The sequence below is a fragment of the Pleurotus ostreatus genome (genome assembly GCF_014466165.1).
Source record: "Pleurotus ostreatus strain PC9 chromosome Unknown scaffold_10, whole genome shotgun sequence".
NCBI lineage: Eukaryota > Fungi > Basidiomycota > Agaricomycetes > Agaricales > Pleurotaceae > Pleurotus > Pleurotus ostreatus.
Genome location: NW_023503165.1, coordinates 853884 through 876615, shown reverse-complemented (window position 1 = coordinate 876615; position 22732 = coordinate 853884). Strand labels below are relative to the sequence as shown.

The 22732-nt window shown below is 50.3% G+C and overlaps 10 protein-coding genes across 10 annotated transcripts; 3 read left to right on the top strand and 7 right to left on the bottom strand.

Annotated features, from left to right (window-relative positions):
• Positions 1-1747: 1747 nt before the first annotated feature.
• PC9H_002051 (uncharacterized protein) lies at positions 1748-3151 on the bottom strand (the record flags this gene model as incomplete). Its single annotated transcript, XM_036771694.1, has 7 exons — positions 1748-2040; positions 2094-2170; positions 2224-2437; positions 2490-2736; positions 2793-2878; positions 2941-2960; positions 3018-3151. The coding sequence occupies 7 exons, from the start codon at positions 3149-3151 to the stop codon at positions 1748-1750; spliced, it is 1071 nt and encodes a 356-aa protein (XP_036626315.1).
• A 920-nt stretch (positions 3152-4071) lies between these two features.
• On the bottom strand, positions 4072-4640 carry PC9H_002050 (uncharacterized protein; the record flags this gene model as incomplete). Its single annotated transcript, XM_036771693.1, has 4 exons — positions 4072-4272; positions 4326-4389; positions 4445-4544; positions 4595-4640. The coding sequence occupies 4 exons, from the start codon at positions 4638-4640 to the stop codon at positions 4072-4074; spliced, it is 411 nt and encodes a 136-aa protein (XP_036626314.1).
• A 713-nt stretch (positions 4641-5353) lies between these two features.
• On the bottom strand, positions 5354-6703 carry PC9H_002049 (uncharacterized protein; the record flags this gene model as incomplete). Its single annotated transcript, XM_036771692.1, has 4 exons — positions 5354-5702; positions 5769-6254; positions 6312-6534; positions 6589-6703. 4 exons carry the CDS (start codon positions 6701-6703, stop codon positions 5354-5356), a joined length of 1173 nt encoding a protein of 390 aa, XP_036626313.1.
• Positions 6704-7231: 528 nt separating this feature from the next.
• DBP3 (RNA-dependent ATPase) lies at positions 7232-9497 on the top strand (the record flags this gene model as incomplete). Its single annotated transcript, XM_036771691.1, has 7 exons — positions 7232-7406; positions 7484-7558; positions 7612-8149; positions 8195-8509; positions 8557-8672; positions 8729-8876; positions 8933-9497. The coding sequence occupies 7 exons, from the start codon at positions 7232-7234 to the stop codon at positions 9495-9497; spliced, it is 1932 nt and encodes a 643-aa protein (XP_036626312.1).
• A 241-nt stretch (positions 9498-9738) lies between these two features.
• On the top strand, positions 9739-11464 carry PC9H_002047 (uncharacterized protein; the record flags this gene model as incomplete). The annotated part of the gene is made up of 7 exons (XM_036771690.1): positions 9739-9769; positions 9828-9864; positions 9918-10022; positions 10125-10292; positions 10349-10645; positions 10692-11123; positions 11182-11464. 7 exons carry the CDS (start codon positions 9739-9741, stop codon positions 11462-11464), a joined length of 1353 nt encoding a protein of 450 aa, XP_036626311.1.
• Positions 11465-11512: 48 nt separating this feature from the next.
• Positions 11513-12693, bottom strand: PC9H_002046 (uncharacterized protein; the record flags this gene model as incomplete). Its single annotated transcript, XM_036771689.1, has 6 exons — positions 11513-11799; positions 11851-11941; positions 11989-12170; positions 12223-12311; positions 12366-12496; positions 12544-12693. The coding sequence occupies 6 exons, from the start codon at positions 12691-12693 to the stop codon at positions 11513-11515; spliced, it is 930 nt and encodes a 309-aa protein (XP_036626310.1).
• A 263-nt stretch (positions 12694-12956) lies between these two features.
• PC9H_002045 (uncharacterized protein) lies at positions 12957-14320 on the top strand (the record flags this gene model as incomplete). Its single annotated transcript, XM_036771688.1, has 7 exons — positions 12957-13067; positions 13131-13191; positions 13243-13555; positions 13608-13740; positions 13792-14001; positions 14055-14174; positions 14279-14320. 7 exons carry the CDS (start codon positions 12957-12959, stop codon positions 14318-14320), a joined length of 990 nt encoding a protein of 329 aa, XP_036626309.1.
• Positions 14321-14721: 401 nt separating this feature from the next.
• On the bottom strand, positions 14722-16436 carry PC9H_002044 (uncharacterized protein; the record flags this gene model as incomplete). The annotated part of the gene is made up of 2 exons (XM_036771687.1): positions 14722-15941; positions 15995-16436. 2 exons carry the CDS (start codon positions 16434-16436, stop codon positions 14722-14724), a joined length of 1662 nt encoding a protein of 553 aa, XP_036626308.1.
• Positions 16437-16901: 465 nt separating this feature from the next.
• Positions 16902-17723, bottom strand: PC9H_002043 (uncharacterized protein; the record flags this gene model as incomplete). Its single annotated transcript, XM_036771686.1, has 5 exons — positions 16902-17253; positions 17312-17395; positions 17452-17499; positions 17552-17563; positions 17620-17723. The coding sequence occupies 5 exons, from the start codon at positions 17721-17723 to the stop codon at positions 16902-16904; spliced, it is 600 nt and encodes a 199-aa protein (XP_036626307.1).
• A 1250-nt stretch (positions 17724-18973) lies between these two features.
• On the bottom strand, positions 18974-22202 carry PC9H_002042 (uncharacterized protein; the record flags this gene model as incomplete). Its single annotated transcript, XM_036771685.1, has 27 exons — positions 18974-19002; positions 19055-19081; positions 19132-19204; positions 19252-19316; positions 19368-19400; positions 19451-19510; positions 19563-19637; positions 19693-19759; positions 19806-19879; positions 19936-20177; positions 20227-20305; positions 20359-20383; positions 20435-20552; positions 20621-20799; positions 20853-20921; positions 20986-20997; positions 21051-21098; positions 21142-21200; positions 21257-21333; positions 21390-21445; positions 21501-21514; positions 21566-21639; positions 21691-21734; positions 21790-21905; positions 21964-22009; positions 22085-22092; positions 22145-22202. The coding sequence occupies 27 exons, from the start codon at positions 22200-22202 to the stop codon at positions 18974-18976; spliced, it is 1827 nt and encodes a 608-aa protein (XP_036626306.1).
• Between the last annotated feature and the right edge of the window lie 530 nt (positions 22203-22732).

Genomic DNA, 22732 nt, shown 5'->3' with positions numbered 1-22732 from the left:
TGGGTCGGCAGTCTGGCGTACACTGAGTCTCGCACAGGCTATTTGGCCAATTTTACTCATGGGTCACCTTTGCCCTTTGGTTCGTCGCTCCACAAGGACGACACATTGCATCGCCGTTCCAAATCCCAAGGCTTGGCGCGAAGCTATGAACCCGCACAGAAAGCTAGCTACTCGGGTCCTAGACCCTTTCCCTGGAGCTGCCCTCCAAACCCCGGCGACGTTCTGCTGGATCCCGTTCGCCGAGGATCACTTCCGTCGCTTGCGTGTTCATCGTTGCATGGACCCTGCACGGAAGGAGAGGTCCTGAAGCAACAGGCGTTGCAACGAATCCACATGGCTACGCAATGTTATGTCTCGTGGATCAGGAGGAGTATACGAGTTGGTCTCGCTTTTCAACAGGCTTTACAGGAAAGCATGAGCTCGAGGATTCTTCGACGGCTATGAAGAGAGGAGATACTGTGGCATGCAGTAAATATGCGACGCTTTGAGCCATACTGCTGGACCCACAATTGGGAGCTACTCTTCGACCACTTGCTATTAGGCGTCAACCCACCCCCAACTACGGGCCCTTCCATTACAGGAAGGCTGTCTAGGTACGTTCTCTGCATGCGATTAGCTGGGCTTTCACTACGTTTTCCTGCCCCGGACGGTGTTCAGCATTTGGCCAGGACATGCTGGCCGAGCGTTATAGGCGTGTAGACGTCACATTCCGGAGGACTTTGTCATGCAGCTCTGACCGCGAAGACGTTGGCTCTCCCTTTCGCACGGCGTGTTTTTTGTCTTTCTTCCCGCCTCTCGTCTGTTTACGGGACGTCTTCATTCTCCGGCTCAGATGACCCATCCAGTACGACATCGGCATCTTCTATACGGTCCCTTTGCCACGCATGTACACTGTGGTTCGTGCCAATTGACGTCGCCTCCATCGTTGTCGCAGATACTGTTCCTTCGGGAATTGTATCAGAGATTCGTTCTCGAGTACGACAATAGTGAGTTTGTGCGATCCGTCGATTTGGTGTGCCTGCAGTATGTATGTTGCGCGTAGAGGGGCTGAGTGGGTGTGCCAGGTGCCCTCTACTTGATAGTGATGGGTGTTGAAGTTGACATGCTGCGACTGAGGGGCTCGTACAGGAAGGCGATGGAGGATACTGCCTGCGTTAGGGAACCAAACGAGCGGAGCTCTGCGCCTTCAAAGGAGAAGTCTTTCGTTCTATGGCACCCTACTCTGCTTGACCTTGGTCCCCTGGATGTGTGTATTTGAACACCTCCGATCAGGTAGGCAGGATGAAAGGCATCCGAACGTATGTGGGAGGAAACTTGCGGCCCTAGTGCCCTTGGAGTACCGGGAGCAGGAGTTCAGTGAAAGCATGTCAGACACGCGGCCTAGCCGGGGGAAATCCTTCGTGATTTCGAGAGTGGGTGCATTGCTGTGCTTGTGGTCTGTATGATGTGACCAGCCTGTGAGGCAGATGTGGCTTGTGCGATGTCGCCGGTGAGGATGGTTCCCATCCGAAGACCCGTCAATTTTTTTATCTTGTTGTCATCTTCGCGATGATGTTGTCTGTCGACCATGGCCAACTTGTCACGAGGCCTTGTGCGTATCATGATTACCCCTTTTCGTGACATAGCTAATGGAGACGTGAGCAGAGATAGATAGGTATTCGCCCCAAAGTCCAGGTAGATTTACATTTGTCTTATTTGCCAAATTAAATTCCCTATTCCTTCGGCTTCCGCAGAGAGTTCCCGCCCTTCACTGATCTAACTTCAACAACTTGATCGCTGCTCCCCGTTTCAATGCGACGATATCTTCCTCACCCAACCCTGTTGTCTCCGCCAAGGTGTTGATGAACTCTGTGCCTTGTTCGATGGTTACAAATGGGTAATCCACGGAGTACAGTATTCTGTCCAACCCGATCTGGCCTATGTGGAATTTGAGGAGATCGGTGCCAAAGTTGCCAGATGTAGTTTCGAAGATGTTGGTGCGCCAGTAATCAGACAGCTTCTTCTGCATGGGCATGCCGTTTACGACCTGGCGAGCGAGCTCTGTTTGCAACGATGAAACCTCAATTTCGGTCAATGCGATATCATGAACGTACGATCGTCGATGCGCGAGAAATCTGACGGAATCCGTTCGCCCATGTGACCAACAATTATCTTCAGTGTTGGAAAGCGGCTAATATCATCGTTTTCATCTTTGGTCCTGCGCTTCCACAAACACACACTCACTCGAAGACTCCATTAGTAGAGAGGCCCATGACGTGGGTCGACAAGGTGGCGGCGAACTCCTGCGACGATCCACGGAGGAACGATGAATGTCCGAACTCCAAGTTGCCGAGCAACGGAATGTTCGAACGAGGATGGAAGTAAACAGGTACGTCCAAGTCTGTCACCACTTGCCAAAATGGATCGAATTCCGCCGTATCATAGAATTTTATCATTGCTGATACGCAATCGTTAGCCCACATATAAGATCATCGCCAAGCTCCACCCACAGCTGTCGTTGGTCTGTTGGTAATCATTGACCAACGCTCCCAAGAATCCAAGCTCTTCAACTGTCCGTTTTAACTCTTGCGCGGCTTCCACGGGATCATGCATAGCCAAAGCAGCAAAGCCGCCAAAGCGAAGCGTGTTGTTCGCAATGGTTGCTGCCAATTCGTCGTTTGCTTGTTTTGCCGTCGTGGCAGCTACCACGGGGTCGGATATTCCTTGTATACAAGGAGACGAACACGACAGAACCATCTGTGGAAAGAAGATAGATCTCAACATTTCTATTGCATGTTGGTGGCATCGCTCACAAAATCTACGCCGTTGGCATCCATGCCTGCTAAGCGTTGATTGTGTACATCAAGCAGGTTTTCCGCCAACTGTTCACTAGTTTGTCCTTGCGATTATAAGGAGCAAATGTGAGCAAGTTTGAGCCCCCTGATAGGGATATGGACACACCGACAGGGGGAGTTTGTTTTCTTCCAGTGCAAGTCAACGATCGTTAAAAAAGAGCAATCCGCAAGACTCCGGCGTACCCTACTGTACTGGCTAACACTGGTGGTGTCCATGCCTCTTCGAAGATAATGGTTCCAACGCCGGTGTTATTCCAGATGCGCGCGGCGAGTACCGACGTGTGAAAAATCGCGAAGACTGAAAAGTAGGCAAGCATTCTTGTTCTGCTTCTCTGCTTGCCGACGTCTGTGCTTTTATGAGCACTTGTCGCTCAGTCTATACATAACCTGTTCCAATAGGCGAGTGCCTTCCGGTGCGGCGTTGTTATTTATATTTACGAGGGCATGCGTGCTTGTAGATAGCATTCTCAGGCAAGACAGATACAATGGCCACATGATAGAGGTACGGGGGTACCTTTACCAGATCCTAGGTCTGAGCCTTGGAATGAACCAATGAGACGGGAAAGAACAAGTCAAGGCACTGGTCAATGTATCGCGTAAATGATTTGGACAATGTGGTCAGCACATCGTGTCTCGCAACGTGTGCGTGTGGGAGCAGAACGTGGGTTATGAGCCTCAAACTTGACCTTCATTCCTTCATTTAAGGGACTAATTTGAGACCGCCTTCTGCTTCTGTAGCTCTCCATCCAGGCTGGGACAATATTTCCTTCGATGCTTGTGTACCTGTGCCTACCTACCTTTCGTGCATCAACAATACGGGGATTCCTCGAGGCGTGTGGAATATGAGGGGATTCCGGCCCTCTACCCGTCCATTTCTTCGAAGGATTCCGAGAACAAATGGTACAGGGAATACACGACACTAGATTACCCGGCGATCCCCCCTGAATAGTCAACGGACTTTTATTCTATGTTTCCAAATCCGTAATACAACGCACTGCATAATCATCTCACTTATACCTTTGATGGACATCGATAGCTTGCTGAATATGACCTCGCTCTCGTAGCATTTTGACACCCTTCCATTTGAACATCACGAACTTAGAGATACACTGTAGTACACTCAGAACATCAGAACATCAACATCCGAGTCAGAACAAACATTAGATATTTGAGCGAGGCTTCAACCTTTCCTTCTTAGAAGCTACTCTCTACGCATAAAACCTGCATCGCGGTGCCATTAGCAGATAGCCGAGACGAGGTGATATAAACTTACTTCTCCAGGGTATACATTCGTGCATCCACTGTCAAGATTTGGGTTACTGGCAATCAAGGTAGGGACGCTAATTCCAGCCGCGCTGGCGATGGAAGTGCACGTATCGCCAGGCTCCACAACGTGCACGGTACTGCAGCTCAAGCATGCTCGGCGAAGGCAAATCACCTAAGTTAGATACGAGTCAATAAGAGAGCGTAGTGAAAGGTTAACAAATTTACCTGAGACGGGAAGATGTTTGAGCAATCATTATTGATGCCGGGGTTGGACGCGGCCAATTGGAAACTGTTTGTTGGTCAGTACTGGGATGTCCAACACTTCTGAGTGTAGATATCTTTACGTAGAGACTCCTTCGCTGGCGGAAATTCCATCGCAGGTATCCCCTGGTTGTACGGTGTACGAACGGACGCAAGGAATCTGCGATTGAGCAACAGCGCCCACTGTGAGGATAGGTGAGAGGACGTTGTAGTCATCGATGGGAAATATTTACCTGCGGCAACGGCAAGGAGTGTAAGACGAAGAATGGCAGAGGACATTGTATAAGAGAGACTTTTGTTAGAAGCTGGGGCATACCATAGCGAACGAGCCTGCTTTTATACGCAAGAGGCCCATGGCTAGGCGGTCAGATAGCTCCGAGTGACTGAAATCACCCTGGAATGACTCGTTCTACGTGTGAGTAGACGTGTAGAGCACATCGTCCGACGACCGAATCATACCTAGTAAAAGCGCAGGCCTGCAGCTCTTCAGGCAACATGCAGGGAATGGGCGCCTTGCCGATTATTGTCCGCCATGCCGTACAACCTAAATACGGATACAGAGCATCAGAAAAAGCGCGAACTCATGGGAGAGTTGATATTCATTCTACTTCCAGCCGCGCTTCTCGGTCTCGGAGTACCGATGGCTAGAGTTGACGTGGGCGTAGAGTCGGTCACATTGACTCATCTAAATCCAAGCGAGCGTATGAGAAACGTTCGCAGTCGCCAGTCATGATGCATTGATGGTCTACGGGCACGTACCTTATTTATGATGGCTTCAGTCGAGGCGATCAGTCAGATGCGCCCCTCCTGCTATCAAACCATAGTTACATCCAGTATACCTTTGCCGCAATGAATCCGATATCGGACAAAGGGTACAGGGTCCACACTGTACATTGTTCGGCAAGTATTGAACACGGCGTACAACTTGAAACGTATCGACTCCAATATACTTGCCACATTGCTGACCCTGCACACCTGCGCCTTCAAACACCTTAAGCCCTGGGGATAGTCAATGCGCCGCCCCAGGGCGCCACCCCATAAGCACCAACAACCTTTGCATTCTGCCAAGCAGAATCGTCGAATGAAGATGACTCGAATCCTTGAGGAAGTGTCAGGGCGGCCTTCCAGCTGCCGTCAGTGACGACCGTTTCGTTAGAACCATCTCGGTATGTGATGAAGATAGTTGCAATGACGCCAGCGGGACCAGCGTCGTTCGTTGCATTGATGGCAAAAGTGTTGAAGGTAGGTAGGAGGTTGGGGATGGTGTAGGCATCGGCGGCAGAGAAGCTGGAACCGGATCCGACTGTGGCTCCATTAACGTATAATGTATAATGGTTGTCACTAGATCAGAAGATCCTCGAGTTTAGTGATATGTGCTCTGACCTCAGAAGGAAATACAGAACTCACGCGGAAATCAAGACAGTGGCGCAGACCGCGACTTTGGTACATTGTTTGATTGTCTTTCTGAAAGCACGAGATCCAACTGGAGCGTTACCACCCACATTGTCGGACGTCCAGATCCAGTTTGAACCAGTGAGGGGAAGGACAGGTGGGAGGGTTGGTTGTCCCCAAACCGAATTCTGGAATGTCCCTTGCACAGCGGCGAAGGCCCAAGTACTGTCGTCAACTGACGGGAGCTGGAAATTGGCGGGGGGCGCAGCTCGGAGGGTTCTCCACGACTCGTCAGTGATGAAGGTCCCGCTTGTGCCATCCGAATAGTGAATCAAAATCGTGGCCATGATACCTGCTGGACTATTGACGACGGTATTCTGACCAGCGATCGCAAAGAGGTTCCAGGATGGTTGTAACGCTACGAACAGGGCCTGACCCTGTTTCCAGTTCCCACCAGCGCCGATACGAACACCATTGACGTAGAACGTGTGAGCGTCGTCACTATCAAGATGTCTATCTTCAGAGGGCCCTCCAAGGTCCCGTAATAGAGGGACTCACGAAGCTACTATGATGGTGGCGCAGACGGCGCACTTGTCGCAAGGAGTCGTGATATTCTTCCTCAGAGGTCGAGTGCTGATGATATTGTTACCTCCTGGTGTCAAGTTCTCGCCAGTCCAGATCCACTTAGAGGCGTTAAAGGAGGCCGGTTGAAATACCCGCGGAGAGGCAGTGGCCTTGCACGTCGGCGTGCTGTCGACAACGTTTTGTCCGCGAGCGCAAACTGCACAGAGGTCAGCCCCTTATCATGGAAGAGCCAATGCTTCCCAATGCGTACGCTGACTATTGGGGGCCGCCACGACAAGGAGTGCCGTGAATAGGCCCACGAAAGGAAAGACAATTGCTAACCAAAGGGAGAGTATGTAAGTATTGCGTAGCGAAAGGGTGGGCATATCCACTCGCCTGCAAACATCATACTGTTTGAAATGTCTGCTTCTGCTTTCAGAGCAAGGCTGCTCATCCCATGTCAGAACAATTGGGCTTTTATAGGAAACGAGCACGCCATTGAGTGGTTCCCTATTGATTGTCAGGCTACTTGGGACCTTCACTGGATCCGTACCACGAGTGACTTCTACTCCAGAAGAACCCACCGAGGATTCATTCAACATGCACTTCTCACAGCACAGCACACACTTCCACTAGCCGTTACCCACTCATTCAGTTCAATGCTCCATTCCAGCGACTGACGCACTACCGACACCATTGAAGCCTGGGGGAAGCGAAAAGGAGTGAACCGACACAGGTTCTGAGACCGATACCGTCTTCTTGAGCACTCCGTTGGCAGTGGCGAATCTTTCAGTATCAACTAGTATGCGTCTCCACGTGATCAGCCTAAATTTTGTCATTGATTATTGATTATTGAATCCTTCGTTCAATTGTGCAGTGTGTTGTGCATATCTTGATCCGGAGCTCCTTCGCCAATGTCGAACTCCGAGCTCGCCGTTAATGATGTTGTACACAAGAAGAAATCAAAGTCGAAGAAGGAGACACCCGTGGCGGCGAAGATCGACGCTACGACAGACGACGCTATGGTGGTAGATTCGTCAAAAAGTGACAAAAAGAAGCGCAAGAGAGCAAAGAAGGAGGAAGCGGACGGTACGCCCAGGTTGTACTTCTTGTTGGTGATATTTGATACAAATCATTGAATATTCAATTCGCTCCGAACTGAACAGATGACAAAACCGAGCTTTCTGGTGATATCCAGGACCCCCAACCTAAGAAACGACGGAAGCACGATGGGAAGAAAAGTTGGTGAACAATCCTTGCTGATACTCTAGACAACACTCATTCTCACCAACAGAGTCAAAGAAACGACAAGATGCCTCTGAACCCTCAGCAAACGACCCCGAGCCCTCGACTTCGGTGTTGCCGACTGATGTCATGGAAGTAGATGCCTCAGGAACCAAGACCGGCAAGAAGGACAAGAAGAGCAAGAAGAAGAAAGCCAAGAGCGCTACTGACGAGTTACCAACCGAACCTACTATCGAAGAAACAACACCTTCTGGTACAGCCGACAATGTCGAAGGGAAACTCAAGAAGAGCAAAAAGAGGAAGAACACGGTCAAGACATCACAAAATGATGCACCATCGTCAACGACCCTGCCTTCGACCTCGTTATCGGAATCCGAAGCCGCCGCGTACCTGCAAACACACGAAATCACCATTCATTCCGCAGAATCTCGAATCACTCCCATCATAAAATTTTCCAATTTGCCGATACCTAAGGAACTCCTTGCTGCCTTCAGTGGTACATTCAAGGAGCCAACACCGATTCAAGCTTGTACTTGGCCTGCGGCGTTCATTGGGAAGGATGTCGTCGGCATCGCCGAGACTGGGAGGTAAGCCCCCCATTTCCACTCTTGACTATCGCTGATGTCTATCAGTGGTAAGACACTGGCCTTTGGCATCCCCTTACTCTCCCGTCTCTTGGCATCTCCGCCTTCTTCACCTGGTGTCACAGCCCTGATAGTAGCCCCTACACGAGAGCTCGCCGTGCAGACACACGACACACTCTCTGCCTTGGGAGAGCAGTTTGGAATCGGATCTGTGGCCGTATACGGCGGTGTATCCAAAGAAGCCCAGATAAACTTACTGAAAGCTAAGCAAGGGAAAAAGTCGAAAACGACAACCAGAATTGTGGTCGGCACTCCCGGGAGAATTTTGGATCTTTCGCAGGATGGCACTTGTGATCTCTCTAGGTACGTGCTTGCCGCTAATCTGCGCTATCGCTGCTCATTCCTCATAGTGTCGACTACCTCGTACTAGACGAGGCGGACAGAATGCTTGATAGAGGGTTCGAGAATGATATTCGTCGCATCATCAGCTTCACCAAGCAAGGGTCATCTCGACAAACCATGATGTGTGCGTACTTCTTCCATCGATACTTTCGTCACTTCCTGACACATCCCCCACCCCAGTCAGTGCGACTTGGCCAGAGGCCGTCCGACGCCTAGCGAGTACCTTCCAACAGGATCCTGTGCGAGTGACGGTCGGGAGCGACGATCTGACCGCTAATACCCGCGTTGAACAAACTGTTGAGGTATTTGATGATCCACGATCCAAAGAGTAAGTCAACGTTTCTCTTTCGTGTTTCGTTACTAACCTCTTTTGTTCGTTTACAGCACGCGCCTACTTAACCACTTGCGTTCTATCAAATCAAAAACGGCTGGCATCAAACCCCGAATCCTTGTATTCGCCCTCTACAAGAGGGAAGCGTCGCGTGTTGAACAGTCACTACATCAGAAGGGGTTCAGTGTTGGGGCCCTCCACGGTGACATGTCTCAAAATTTGCGACTAGAAGCCCTAGAAAATTTCAAAAACGGCACCACCCAATTGCTCGTTGCTACTGATGTCGCCGCCAGAGGTTTGGATATCCCCAACGTGGAAGCAGTCATCAATTACACGTTCCCCCTGACGATCGAGGATTACATTCATCGAATTGGCCGAACGGGGAGAGGTGGGAAGAGCGGCAAATCGATCACATTCTTCACAGGCGAGGGCCACGAAAAGGCCCTCGCTGGTGAACTTGCTCGGGTATTAAGAGATGCGGGCTTCGAGAAAGAGTGTGAAGACCTCCGAGAGAAGTTTCCGATGACGATCAAAAAGAAGACACATAGTGTCTATGGGGCTTTCTATAGAGACGATATACCGGCGCCCAAAGGTCCCACCAAGATTGTCTTTACCTAGATGTTGTATCTGTAGATGCTTGTCCTATCTACCCGAGTGTATCTTAGTGGTGTACTCGACTACTCCTTGCTAACAAGACTAGACTCTGTTGCGTTCTTGGAAGGAAGTCGGCGACGTGTACGTAAGCCAGATCTAGAGTCCTTCTCACCACCGTGCTGCCACCGTGTTGTCGTGGTGCTAAAGCTTCGGAACCCTGACAGTCTCACACGCCGAGTCGCGCTCCCGAGTCCAGACCCACGAAATGACTTCAAAGGCGAAGATCCCTGTCATCAGTACGACCTCCATTCAATCTCCCTTCTTATCGTATCAAGTTCCTGAGTTAGATTGCAGTCGATACCGATCCAGGAATCGACGATGTCGTAGCTCTGTGAGCACTGATTCGGCTTCTTCAACGAGTGGTCGTACTTACTTCCAGGTTAGTCTATTAGCACTAGCATCCCCTGAACTGGAAATCCTGGCCATCCTTGTGTCGTTCGGCGCGTCGTTATCTTCTTGGTCGTCGAGACACCGGTCTGAGATATTATCGTATCTTTTCTGTCTATAGGAAACACGGATTTGGCTGCGTCACGGTTAGTCCTACTTGATGTGTTACCTATCTAATGATAACCCATCGTCCTGTTGTGTTAGTATCAATGTCCTCAAAACTTATCAAGCCTTGTCCGCCCATTTTGAGCAATACCCGGACGATCAGGCCCGTTTTCCTAATTTCCAGCCGGAGACAAAAGCCATACTAGCCCTCGGGGCCACTGGGCCTCTCGAAGGCGATCTCCACAGTGCCCAATACTTCCATGGAAGGTCAGTCGCCCGTTTACCCGTCTCTTCTCTTAGTATCTTAGTAATTCATCGGCCAGAGACGGGTTGGGTGACATCGCGGAACGTCACCCCGAACTCAATCTAGAGACCGTGGCGACCGGCGAGGCACATCCGCAGCTTCAATTGACGAAGAAATACGGGGTCGATGTGGCTCTGGAGCTGCTCCGCTCTCGCGAACCACGCAGCATTACGTACATCGCCCTCGGTCCGCTAACTAATCTCGCTACGCTCATGCACGTTGATCGCGACGCGGTCGTCTCGCGAATAGACCGCGTCATCTGCATGGGCGGCGCGCTGGACGTGCCTGGAAATACGAGTCCTGTAGCTGAATGTCCGTACGCGTTTCTTTGAATTATTCTGGCTTTCTTGCTGACGATGAAGCTCGATGGCTGTGTATGGGTGGTATGTAGTCAATTTCTTCGCTGATCCTTACGCCGCGCAGGAACTGCTGACGCCCAAAGACTCGCACCCACTGCCCCACTTTCCTCTGGATCGATTTTTCCTGCTTCCACTAGACATCACCACACCCCACGAGCTGCGGTTCCCGTACTACAAGGAAACGGTCGATCCGACGTTTCATTCCACTGCGGTACCGTCTGTGCCGTCGGCCAAGACTCCATTGACGCATTTCACAAGCAGCTTCCTGGAGCGGACGAGGGAGGTGATGCTCGAGTTTGGGAAAGACGCAATGGAGCTTCATGATATCGTCGCCGTATGGTGTGCGATAGCGAACCCACAGATTGGTAAGAACATAGAAGATGGGAGCCTATCGCCTGGGTGGAGGATGGTGAAGCGAAAATTTGAGATCGAACGGTAGATGGTGTATCGTCTATTTCACATGAAAGAAGCTCAACCTTTCGTGTCTGTATAGAGTGGGGGAGCTCACTCGGGGCATGCTAGTCGTCGACCGTCGGGAAGACGAGACTGCATACGCGCCTGGGGCGAATCGGGCGCACGTTCAAGCCGAACTCGAAAGGCTGGTCTCCGACCACCATCATGAATGGGAGTCGACTGCCTTGCCCGCCCAAGTCGAAGTCGAGAAACCAGCTGACAACACCCAGTCGTTGCAAGGAGTGCAGTGCATAGTGGAGACGCCAGGTCCAGACGCGCTGCTCAAATTGTTAGTGAAGCGGGTGTGGGGGATCGATGCATAAGGGGTGATATACAAGTACAGCTGATCTAATGGATACATAGTAGCGTGGTTATGAATGCCGCACTTCATAGGGGTGTCGTACTAGCTCTTCGTATAGCTCCGTGGGGAGATCGCGCACGAGCGTCACCGCGATGCCGACGACCGGAAGTGCTTCGAGCGGCGGGAACGTTCGCAGGAGTCGCATCGGGCTCGGCGAGCTCATCACGTCCTCCCGTATCAGCAGCAGCTGTGCGATCACACATAGCACGTTAAGGTGCACACCGAACGCGAGGAGAAAGTCCCACAGCTGGAGCACCTGGTCTAGCGGAGGTGTGCACGCGCAGAGCGTGAGGACGGCTGTGACGAGTAATCAAGTCAACGACGAAAAGCATGGGGGCGGGAACGTACATGGAAATGCGTAGATCTCTGCCGACAGATTCTTGGATCGGAGGTGCGCGTACAGCTCTGGGTCTACAATTTTGAGGCATCGATCTAGCAACTGAGCCGGATGAGGGGGTCACGCAGGGGGTAATATGATCATCGTACCTTGAGACCTCTGTGGACGCCTTCGAGAGTCGGCTGCACGTAGAGCGGACAGCTTTCTTCGATAAATTTGGAGAAACAGTAGAACGCCTCTAGCTCCGATGGCATGGTGTACAGAAACGGCGCCGCTAGAACGTTCATTCCTTGAACATACGTGAAGCCAAGCTGGTCAGATTCCTGTCTGTCTGGGCGTTGGTCAGTCCCAGCAGACGTTTCGTTCTATGAATTGAGACGCACCGTGGTTCCGCCAAACAAACGCGTCTAAGAGGCGGACCAGCATGTCTTCCCGGACGCGTTCTTTGAACCCCCTGTCTGTAGCAAGTGTCCTGCATTGGTGGCGGTAATCAGAAAACGGCGACTCGAGAAAATGGGCGACACACCTGAAAGTATCATTGCGTATCTTCTCCCTCACTTCGCATGGCCCCCTCGAGACGTACTTCAAGAAAAGGTCCGCAGATACGTCGGTTACTCGCAGAAGGATTTTCCATATTCTGGGCCGGAGAGTGGGATCCTGGTTGCACGTTAGTAAACCACGAAACGAGCTCGCAATGAACTTACGATTGAAGACGGTATTCCGTCAACAAGGATAAGACGGCGTAGCTTCTTGAGGCTGTCCTCCGGATCTGCTGATCCTCTTGACCGCGACGCTGTCTTTGGTTGGTTCAGCAACTTGTTGAAGGAGTGCGCCGCCGCCGCCGCCGTCGACATGGTTCAGTGCTGTGTAAAATAGGCCGTGGTTATCTGAATAGTCTTCCAAAAGACCGTAACACGCAGCGAATAAGTACCGATCGTGACGGTGCTGTTAGGCTGTAGGTCAACGTGATAATTGGTTTTGATTTTGAGAAATGGTAGTAGGCGCTTGTCAGTCACCGCCACACTCGGCCTCAGCTCGATTCTTTGGGTTTCAACTTCAACTTCATTTCTATTTCTCTGTGCTTTGCATAGAAATCGAGTTGAGATTGGAATAGACCATGAACTTCTTCAAGACGAAACAGCGGACGCCACCTGACTTGGTTCGAGGCCTTCGAGATGCGATACCGAAGCTGGAAACGGGAGCCCCGGGGGGAGAAACGAGGAGGAAGGTGAGTAACATGCGCGGTGAATCGCCCTTTTGTGACCTCGCCCAGTGCTGAGTTCAAGCATAGGCAAACGAAGATGTCTCGAAGAATCTGCAACAAATCAAGGCGATTCTCTACGGGGACGGAGGTGCGTCTACGAAGCACGTTGACAGAGTACCAGGGTTGACGAATGGTACAGACCCCATCCCTGAACTAGTGGCCCAACTTGCGCAAGAGACATACTCGACCGACCTCTTACACTCATTGGTAGTGAACATATCTAGATTCGAATTCGAGGCACGCAAAGACGTCGTGCAGATCTTCAACAATCTTCTGCGACGCCAAATAGGATCTCGCTATCCGACTGTCGAATACCTGTGCTCCAAACCCGAGATTATCTTCTCAACGCTGGGGGGGTACAAGAACGAAGAAGTAGCGCTGAACACGGGCATGATTCTGAAGGAGATGTTGAGGCATGAACAGCTTTGCAAGATTCTCCTGTACTCCGACGAGTGAGTGTTCAACGACTACGCCTTGCACTGGACCGATCAGAGACATTGACAGATTCTACAAGTACCCCCATTACATCGAGAACACTACCTTCGGCATATCCTGCGATGCATTTGCCAACCTGAAAGAAACGCTGACTCGTCACAAACCTATGGTGGCTGAGTACTTGGACAAGAATTATGATCGAGTACGCAATATCTTCTCGTCCCGCTCATGACAGCGTCTCACCCTTCTCCAGTTCTTTTCGTCTTACACGACTCTGATACTCTCGAACAATTATGTAACGAAGCGACAGTCGCTCAAGCTACTCGGAGAGATTCTTCTTGATCGGGCTAACTTCAACGTCATGACTCGTTACATTGCCAACGAAGCCAATCTCAAGATGATGATGAATCTTTTGCGAGATAAGAGTAAGAATATACAATTCGAAGCATTCCATGTATTCAAGGTGCGCACCTCCGGATTACGGCGGGACTCTCCGCTAAGAACCAAATCGTGCAGGTGTTCGTCGCGAATCCGAAGAAACCGCCCCAGATCGAAGTCATTCTGCGCAGGAATAAAGACAAACTACTTGTATTCCTGAAGAATTTCCATAACGACAAAGAAGGTAAGCCTCTTGTCGTTCAGCTGTGTTCAAATACTGATTGCCTGTTTAGATGAGCAATTCACAGTGAGTTCTCTGGGCGATGACATGGCCAACGTCGCTGACAAAGTGCATCCTCTAGGACGAGAAACAGTTCCTTATCGTTCAGATACAAGGTCTTTGAGCGACCCTACACCCCCATATCCTTCATCTTATTTGTATTTGCATTCGATACCCGAAGCACCCCTTAATGTAGCATCCATCGTCTGGCTTCCTCATCTTCCATCGTTTAATCCTTTCCACACGGTCCTTACTGTGCTGATCACCATTCTAGGGCCTGCCCTTCCTCTAGAACGTCATTCGGTCCCGGCTCGCGTGTTCCGCATATCAGCGCCGACATTGCAACCACGCTATCGTTACAAGTTTCTTCCCATGTGTACTTTAAAGCATAATGCACTCATTTCTACTCGTTTTGCATTCGTTGATGACGATAAATTGCAAAAGCATAATTACAGGTTCAAGTACAAAGGATAAGTACGATATTACTACAATGTCATTGATAGTCCTTTCTCTTTTCAGGTATAATTACGTGAAAGACATATTCAAAGCCCGGAAAATAATGTCGAGATGGTGCTCTCCTTTGTAGATGGCAGGGGGGTGGGGGTTGCTGGGAAGACCCATCAACTCGTAGACGGCGATCATTGCGGAACGAACCGAGTACTCCACTGTGAAGACGGTGTCGTCGGGGATTTCTGTCCATTGACCGAGCCAGGCAAAGTTGTGGCTGCCCTTCGGGACGACCTTCGGCCGATCTTTGTGCTCGCGAGTGAGGAATTGGGAGGTGATGTAAGGGAGCATGGCGGGGATGACTTGGACTGTGGGGAGGATGGTCTCGTACTGGTCGGCCAGGCCGACGTGATATAGAAGCTCTTGGAGGATCTCAGCGCCAGTGCATTCCGACATTGGCTTCTTCACGAAGTTTCCGGGCTTATCGAGGTACAGGCCGTAACCCCAGAACACGGAGACTCCTTCAGGCTGCCCACGGAAGTGGGGTTGGTGGGGAAGGACGTAGGAAAGCAGCCAATTGGAATCTTTGAAAGTGACGAGGGCGCCGGAACCAGGTTCGTTACCGCTCCAATCGACGAGGAGATTCTGGAGAAGGGGGTCGTGGGTGGTGACGGTGAATGATTCCCACTTCGATTCATCGATCCGGTTGATGAAGTTGGCAGGGTTTCCGGCGAATTTTTTGCCAAGTCTGAACGCTATGGAGGACCACAGCGTCCATGCTCCGTCAACTTTAGGATCGGTGATGGTTTGGAGGGCAGATGTGAGCGAGCCAAGCGATGAAGCGGAGGTCATACTGCCATTCGTGACGAAAGTGAGGTCCTCGGGCCTGACTTCGATGATAGATGTACCGTGTGCTTGATTCAGGGTGTGGATTCGGGTGGCGGTCACTTTCTTGCTCGCATCGACGTCAAATTCGACATCAACCACCTTCGTCTCCATCACAAAGTTAACGCCCTGTTTCTGGAGCCATGACTCGAGGGGCGCGATGATGGAATCGTATTGATTGTATGGCGTTCGATCGACTCCCTCGAGAGTGTTAATTCGCGGGAACTCGTGGATGAAGCGATGAAGGTAACGCTTGAATTCGACGGCGCTGTGCCACGGCTGGAACGCGAAGGTGGTAATCCACATGAACCAGAAATTCGTGGTGAAGAAGTGCTCTGAGAAGCATTCCTGGATTTTCTTCGTGCCGAGGGCCTCTTCGCTGGATACCCAAAGGTTCAACAGCTCCAGCCGATCTACACGCGGGTCTATTAACAGGAGGTCGCTTCATGGAAATATTTGAACGTACCTTGATTGCTGAAGCCCATGTGCGTGACGTCAACCTTCTTACCCTCACCCTCTACTAATCTTGCTTTGGCGTGTGATGGGTGCGCCTTCGTGAAGTCCATAATGTCGTCGTACAAAGTCTTGCCTTCGTTGTCCACGGACGGCACGCTCTTCAGGAGATTGTACAAGCAGACGTAGCTGCAGTTGAGCATCCTCCCACCACGAGCGATGTAACCCGGCTCTGGTGCACCTGAACCATCCATCGCACCGCCAACTACTTTCCCCTCGTCGATGATATGAATGTTTATCGCCGGAACGTGAGCATCGCGGATCAGGATAGCAGCAGCGGCTAAGGAACCTATGCCGCCGCCAACGAGGTATGCCTTGGTTCGGGCGGGGTCGCGACGGGCGCTGCCAGCTCGCGACAAGTGTGCATATTGGAGAATATCGGTAATAATAGACATGTTTAGTTGGGTGTCCCACTTTCCGTTTCGCGAGGCTATTTATTGCTCGAGGCATTCATATGGCACTGCTGAGATCCGCACATACATCCTCTTGGAATCACAAGACACGCATCGGACGAGAATCGAGGACTCTCGTAGGCCGGCCTCCTTTTCGAATCTTCCGCCTCGATCGCGACGGACCGACGATAGCAATGTTTGAAGGCGAATAGGCTCGAGCCTAGATCTGATCGATGACATGTGATAGAACCCACTATTTCCGCTCAATCGAGTTTGATATGGAACACATGACCAAAGCCCGAGACACGCAGACACAGACAAATGCCTTATGACAATACTCAACAAGTGTTCAATATATCATTGAAACTGAGAGCGAGAATGAAACTCTACGAATACTATGGTTAAACAAAGCGATTAACTACTGTCCATGACCAGTTACTTGATCATTAATTATTTCCACACCGGGGCTCAGAGTGCAGAAACAGAAACAGACGTGAAAGACGAAGCCGCAGGGGTGCTAGTAGCGGCGAAGGAGGTGCTTGGCGTGACAGTACCCGTCGCACTTGCCTGAGGAATTGGGACGCAGACATATGTGGGCAGAGCTGTGTCATTGCTTGCACTGGCAGTAGCAGTGGCAACGGTGGTCGGAGAGCTGGATGCAAAGGTGTCGGTGCCGACAACGGTAATAGTGGGAGCAGAGGAAACAGAAGCTTCCGTCGTCGCTTCTTGTCGGCGCGCGAACGAACTAGAAACATCCTCCGAGGGAACGGCGGACGAGGTGATCGTTACGGGCTCGGTGAAGACTGAGGAGGTAACGGGGCTGCATGGTCAAACCTCGTAAGAATATACGAAGAAGAAACGGGTAGTAGAGCACTGACAATGGCTCAGGAACGGTGGTCGGGACCGCCGATGGAATGGCGAAGCAGGAGTACACTCCGTTACCGATGGGCACGATGACCGAGCTATTTATTCGACGAGTCAGAAATGACAAATGTTAACGCGAAACAAGACTCGTTACTTGTTGAACGTGGGCAGCGACGAGGGTGGGGTGGCCGTCGGGAGAACACTTGCGCAAGGTTAGTTCATCTATATATTTGGATTCTAACGGAACAACCCACGATGAGAACACACTATTGAGAGCATGATATTAGCCTGGTGTGAATTTCACCGGGGGACTCGAGCTTACCTGGTCACATTGCTACTGGATGGAGTCACAGATGCACTGGAAGAAACAGCGGCCGCAGAAGCCATCAAAGCGACAGAAGAAAGTGCAAGGAGTTTTGAGAACATCGTGTCTGACAATCTGTTCAGAGTGACTGTAGATTATTCGGTCGTGGTCTTGGATAATGCGCTGGTGGGGTTTATATACCGCAGGCATGGGCGGTTAATTCTAGCCACAGCCTATGGATATGGATCTCCGGTGGAGCAGTCATCTGCACAAAGTTGTACAAGTTGGTCATCCTATTCAGCCGAGATTAGTGCTCCACTCACCATGATGCGGACAGAAAGGACCACCTTCCGCAGTTTGTCATGGAGACGTAGCCTTCACGTAGGGTCGACTGCGGACGAAGCACTGCCCAAGTTATTTTTACGAACAGCACATACATTCGGCAGCGGAGCAAAGTCACCGCCCGTGTATATTCATGAACCCTGCGTTCAAACGGACAGTCGGCGAGCAAGTTTAAACTTAGTTCACCGTTGCATCTGTAGTTGTAGATCAGTGCCACGGCCACTGACAGTGACCCACCATCTTGCTGCGCACCGTATAGATGCTATACTCGGTAACATTGAGTTCTCGAGGCTTTATGGGGTAACTTGAATGTCTTAACATGACGGTGAGCTTGGCCCGTACGCGTGTGTGGTGCCTCCTAAGTGCCTCGATAGGGGATTTCGGATATTTCAAATCTGCAATCTGCAGTAGGCATAGATTACCTTGCTTTCAGGTGTGGTGAACAAGTTCTTATGGCCATTGAGTATGATGCTACAGTTGGAGGAGATGCCTTGTGCCTCATTGCCCGACCTACGGTCGGGCGGGCTACAGACTACAGTGCGAGTCCAAGCACACCTGGGATCTTTCTACCTGTGGGTGATAGACCTCGGTCGCTAAACACAAGTCCCTTCGTGCCCCCTGTCCCCTTAGTTCACCTGAATGAGCATACCGTCCGTTTGCCGTTTGCCTACTTCCCATTTATCGTTAAGACATATACTTTCATTGAAAGCTTAACTCATACTAGATGGTGTGCGAGCATCCAGGCTGAATTGGGGTCTCCCCATTCATCTCACGTCGACTCCTACAGTTCATATGTATGCTGATGGACTGGAGGTTGGGATTATCATGATTATCAGTGAAGTGTCAAGTGCGAAGGTAAACCCATTGCTCATGAAGCGGAGCTACACCTAAAGATCGAGTCAATGACGTCTGATTCAACGGTGGTCTCAAGGGAAACGTAATTGAAAATACAATGCACGAATAACAACAACAGTGCATAAGACAAATATATCAGCGACGCGCGTTGGTGCCGTACGAATATCGAAACGATCTAGTGCCCCCCTTTGATGATGTCCGCCGCTGCGAAAGAAAGTCAGTATCTCCTGTAAGGAATCTGATAAAAAAAGCTTACCCTGCTCAGCTATTGCGTACACCGTTGCTATAAAATACAAATAAGCGTCTAGCCTATCAATCATTCAGTTGACCTACATTGTGCGTGTGTTCCAAAGTGAACGGGCATGATAGACAGATCAACAACCCGAACATTCTTCGTACCGTAAATCTACCACGCAATGAAGATCGTTTTACCGACGCAAAGGACAGACATACCTTCAATGTGGGATCCACAACACCGTCCAATTCCTTAGGCAGCATCGAGCAGGTCCCAGCGGGGTCTACATGATGTATAAGTCTTTGGATTACATATAAGGGTAGGCGCGACTTACGGAACGTCGAGCTCACAACTTTCTTGATCCAGCCTACAAAGAGATAATCAATGGGGTTTAGGTGAAGGCTGCGCCCGACTCACTTGCAATCTCCTCATCTGTTTGAACGTTGGGGCCGGGATTGACCTCCTTGGGAGAGGTACCTATGGATATGCTTCAATATCCAATCGAAAGAAGATGATCGGGGGTACAAACCAAACACTTCGGTCAAAGGGGCAGTATTCGCCAGCTTCCTGTTAAACTTGACCATCTCAACCAAAACTCTGAGATCTGGTGAGATAGTTAGTTCATATAATAATACAGCAGGTCAAACGTAGGGATGTACCACTCTCGCGCGAGAAGTATCTTGGATTGATGGCGGGACTAACGTTCGGATCGTTAGAAACGGCGTGCTGTTCACTTATGAGCCAGTATTCCGAAATCGTCGGTGTTACTCACAATACTTCCACGCGAGAAATTGTGGTTTGTGGCAGCAACGAGCGTCAAGTACCTCTTGCCCAGTGTTGGCGGGTCTGCAGTACCACGATGATCAGTCCCAATGTACATTAGCTACTAATGATGCACCTACTAGGGAAGGACTGGAAGCCTGGCACAAAGATCGTCTCATACCCCGGAGAGCCGGTGTCCAATCGCGCTAATTGAATCTTGTACTGCTCGATCAGGCCGGGAGAGAGAGAACCAGCTTTGATATCTCGCTCAATCTCCGCCTTGACACTATCTTTGATTTCCTGGTGCTTGTCCGTTAAAGCCTCCAATGGGTTGAAAGAGAAGGCAGTGATGCCCATGTTGAAGATACCGGTACCTTTGGGGCTAAAAATCCGGTAAATCAAGACAAACAAGTGGGAATAAAGGCACTAACTGCAAGGCCAGGTGCTTGGCCGCTGTGGCAGGGTCACGGAGAAGATCAAAGGTCTCCGCAGGAACGTCATCAAGGATCTCTGTGAACTATTACCTCGTCTGATCCTTCAAAAGTAGAGAAGAAAGGGCGTACCATATGAGATGGCAGAATGGAGATGCTGTTCTGCGCATTAGAACGATAATTGAAGAGCACAGCTACAGAACCTCACCTCTTGGAGGTTTTCTCCGACACCAGAGAGCTCCACTTTCACAGGAACCTTGATCGCTTCCAAGACGTCTTTACGGCCGATTCCAGAGAGTTCCAAAATCTGGGGAGATTTAGTGCTCCTGTAGATACAAATTCACATCAATCCCAACCGAATGATGAGTCACGACTGTGGATGAAAAGTACGTACCCAGAGGAGACGATGACTTCCTTAGTAGCATGTGCAACATAGGTCGAGCCATCAACAGAAAATTCGACGCCGGTCGCGAGGAAACCATCAGCAAATTTATCGTCAGAGACAATCTTGTTCACATTGGCGTTGACAAGAACAGACAAGTTTGCTCTGTTCTCGTTGGGAACGTAGTACGCCTGTCAATCAATGTTAGGTTTCTTCGTTGAAGTGTAGCTTGTCCATCACTTACGGTGGCTGAGTAAGATCTGTAATTAGTAGTGGGGTCCACGCTGCTTGGAACGAAAAAGAAGCCCTTGGGCTGTCAACACATTAAGGTTTTGGTCAGGATCAAGCCCACACGCCATCGCACACAATACACGTACGTCTCCGCCCATCTGCAATCACAATGCATTAGACACGGAAAAAGATCAACAGACCTATCACTCACGGGGTTTTCAGCAGCGCCAATGCCGAGGTTGCCGAGAGCCTCCATGATCTACATTAATACAATGCGATGATGGAGCGAGCAGAAAGGTTACCTTCACAGCCTTGAGTTCGACATCTAACACCGTCCTCTGGTGCCCATTATTAAGAGGACCTATGGTTAGAATGTTGTTCAGAGATGAACAACGTAACAAGCCAAGCACTACTTACCACCGAACGAGTTTGTTTTCCACTTATCCAGCGAGAGGCCACGCGCAGCTAAGAACTCCTTGGGGAGGTGGATGAAACTATGGGAGGTAAGATCGTTAGGACTCGATTGCTCGACGAAGAAGTATATGTGTACTTTTCTGCCTTCTTAATGTACTTGTCGTATGTGTTCCAGTTCCAGCCACTATTCCCCTGCGCAAATGAAAACGATAAGCAAAGGAAACTGTTATGCGAGCGTCGCCCTCACAAGTTTTTCAAGATCTATGGTAAACTAGGTGAGTTTCTACAACGTTCGTTCAGGCAAAGCATTACCGTCTATGTCTTCAGCAGGTGGCTTTATCCAGCACATGAAATTGATAGCGGATGAACCACCAAGGCCTTTGCCACTAAATGGAACTTATAGCTAGCCATCATTACCGGACTATACCGCAACGTACATGTGCCAACCAAACTGGGTACTGTCAGAATTTTCCTGTACAGTCTATGGAGGATAGCTTGAGAAAGAGATAAAGGCTGACAAAGATGGACATGCCTACCGTGGTCAAATTCCAATCGTACGAAGGCTTGCCAAATTGCTGTGCGATTTGGGCAGGAATACGAATCAAGTCATCGTTGAGGTTGGCCGGGCCCGCTTCGAGGACCAACACGTTGACTATGATGGGTGCGTGTCAGAAGCTGAGGTATGTCCTTGATGGACAGGATGCGCATACCTTTCGGGTCTTCGGAAAGCCTTGCAGCGACAACCAATCCGGCAGTCTGGAAAACCGGGCGGATTTCTGGTCAACGTTGCTGTCCTGATAACGAGCGTCAATCAAGCTGAACGGCACTCACCCCGCCCCCTTATGATTAGTTAGTTCAGCAATATACTTCCAAAGAGTCCTGCCAGCTTACCAGCGATGATATAATCAAAGTTCTTATTCGCGACGTCTTGTAAAGAAACCAAAGGCATTTGGGAGAGCTGGAGAGTAGTTCGTTGGGGCTTTCAAGGTGCACAGCGAGCGCACCTCTTATAGTACACAGGAGACGACTTGATGAAACATCAGTAAGCCAATATTTGGGACCCAGGCTCGAAGTTCGGGCACTTCCACGATATCCACTCCAATCCTTCTAGCATCCCCACCGTCCGAGTTTATCAGAAGGGTGCTTGAGTTCCAAGTTCGCCAGATGAGTTCATATTGGGAAGTCTTCCCAAGGAGTGACCGTGAAGCGAACAGATCGCATTGATGTTGTATGCGCGAGTATGCGCGGTGCCGCGTGTGGTTCTGTTCTCTGTGCCAGTGAGGGGCTGCTCGGCCTTAACTCCTTCCATATTTGGGCGAAAATAGGTGTCGACTGTAAGCGCTGGTTTATCTTAGTTCATTTATATGCAAACGGATGGTATATTACACGACAAAAATACCTTTTCTGTCCATTGATATTCGCTGATTGGCAGATGCGGCCTAATCAATTGAGCCTTTGGTACATCAGATGTAAAGGTAA